We start from the raw sequence: 1933 nt of genomic DNA, 5'->3' as shown, positions 1-1933 counted from the left end.
TACCTATGGCGCGTCTACCAACCTTTTTAACCAACTGCCTCGCGTAGTTGAATTTTTTAGCTTACCCTTTACTAACCTCTTATATAGCCATAAGTTTTTACTTTCCATAGTCTTTTCCTTATTCCTATATAAGTATGCTCGAGTGGTATCCATATAGCCCTATAGGGATCCGGATACATACCACGTTAAATAAAACCAACCCCCTTTGTCTATACTATACCAGCACCTTTTCTTCCGCTTTTCCATCACTTTTTTTGGGGGATACAGGTATTTTTCGTCACGTGACCATTACCAATACAGTTAAACAGCACATCATTACCACCAAACCTCCAGCAAACGTCGATAACAGACAGCTAGCACCAGAACAACAAGTTCAGCAACCTCCACCAAGCAGTTTGATACTACCCTCGTCCTCATCTGACGACAAAAGTGCAGACGATTTCGCGATTGCGAAAACCCCATCTCTTGAAAAGACATCCCCATTGCCTCGCACCCTCCGCTCTAGCCATAAGCAAAATAAGCGGTTAGATAAAACAACTATCGATCACCCAAATTTAGTTAGCGGTTGCAAACGTCCCTTATCGGAAATCTCAACTCACCTTTTTTCTAACGATACTCTTTTTGCCATGGGAAAAATTACTACCAACCCCATAAAGAAAACCAAACCTACGCCTGGTCCTAGTGCAACCTCCGACCACTCACCCGCTACTCCGCAAATGTCTGCTACCGCCCCATTGAATCAAACTCCGGATTTGGAAGATCCCAATATCTTTGGTATCGCCAACCCTATAGGCGTATCTACTACAATCCCTCTGCCTCTAGATGCACCTATTTATATTGTCGAACTCTTCCAGCTGGTCACCGCACAAACCTCGCGACTTGCTCATCTTGAGACACTCGCCGCTGCCAACACCGCGCTTACCAAGGAAAATGAGGCCCTTAAAAAGCGTATCCAAGAGCTGGAACAGCGCCTCATTAAAACTCCCTCTTCCACTATGGATGATTCACCAATGACAGACGCTCTTCCAAGAGAGCCAGGAGACTTTACATTTACTGTCCCTACTCAAAGCTCCCCAAAGACTGACTCTACGTCTCTCTTTCGTACTGGTCAAGGCTCCACTGCTTCCAAATACGCTACCTGCTCCCCTGCTCCCAGCCCAGCAGATACTTCCAGCGCAACCAAGCAACAGTCTCCCTACCAAGCCGCTGCTTATAAAGGTCTCAGAAACCCTACTGCCCAGCGCAAAATCACCTCGGCCGCCCGCAAAACAGCGGCTCGCTCCTTCCAACCTATCTCAGACAACCAAGGTTTCCAGTATCTCTACCTTCCCTGTCGCCTCAAGGAGAAAATCTCTATCGTGCGAGACAAATTGGCAAAATTGCATATCGCAACGTCACGAATTCTCGATATCCAATTCCCCACAAAGACAATTGTAGGCCTTCTGGTACACAATGATTATGTCCCCACCATCCGCAACCGCCTTGCAAAGGCTAAAATCTCCACGATTGATGAATTTGATCCCTTATCTGGGACTATCCTGCGCCACCCTGAGCTCCTCACCCTCTCTGAAGCTGACAAAAACGCAAAAGCTTCTGAATTCCACACCAAACGCTGCTTACGAGCCCTCGATTACATCCGTAAACCTGTAGCTTTCTCGGTAGCTAAAACCTTTCTTGAAAACCAATGGATAACCCAAGAACACGTAAAGCAACTTCACCAAGGTATCCCCTTTTTTTCTGATCAGAATAAAGGTCAGGCCCCACTACTCGCTCCTTCCCAAATAACCAACGCAGACGCCCCGCAACCCAGTGATTTCGCCACCGAGGACATGGAAATGACCATACCTATCACCAATGACCCTACCAATGCCCCTCTCACCCCTTCAGGTGTCGGTGAACCTGCAACAACTCATTAATGAGTAGTCAAACAATG

At 46.9% G+C, this 1933-nt stretch overlaps 1 protein-coding gene across 1 annotated transcript; it reads left to right on the top strand.

Annotated features, from left to right (window-relative positions):
* Window positions 1-1271: 1271 nt before the first annotated feature.
* BDF20DRAFT_805545 (uncharacterized protein) lies at window positions 1272-1679 on the top strand (the record flags this gene model as incomplete). The annotated part of the gene is made up of 1 exon (XM_053076496.1): window positions 1272-1679. A coding segment is annotated over one exon (408 nt), but the record flags the coding sequence as incomplete, so codon positions are not given.
* Window positions 1680-1933: the final 254 nt, after the last annotated feature.

Source organism: Mycotypha africana (genome assembly GCF_025528875.1).
Source record: "Mycotypha africana strain NRRL 2978 chromosome Unknown BDF20scaffold_7, whole genome shotgun sequence".
Classification (NCBI taxonomy): domain Eukaryota; kingdom Fungi; phylum Mucoromycota; class Mucoromycetes; order Mucorales; family Mycotyphaceae; genus Mycotypha; species Mycotypha africana.
Note: the sequence above shows the minus strand (reverse complement) of the source record. Positions and strands in the feature narration are given on the sequence as shown.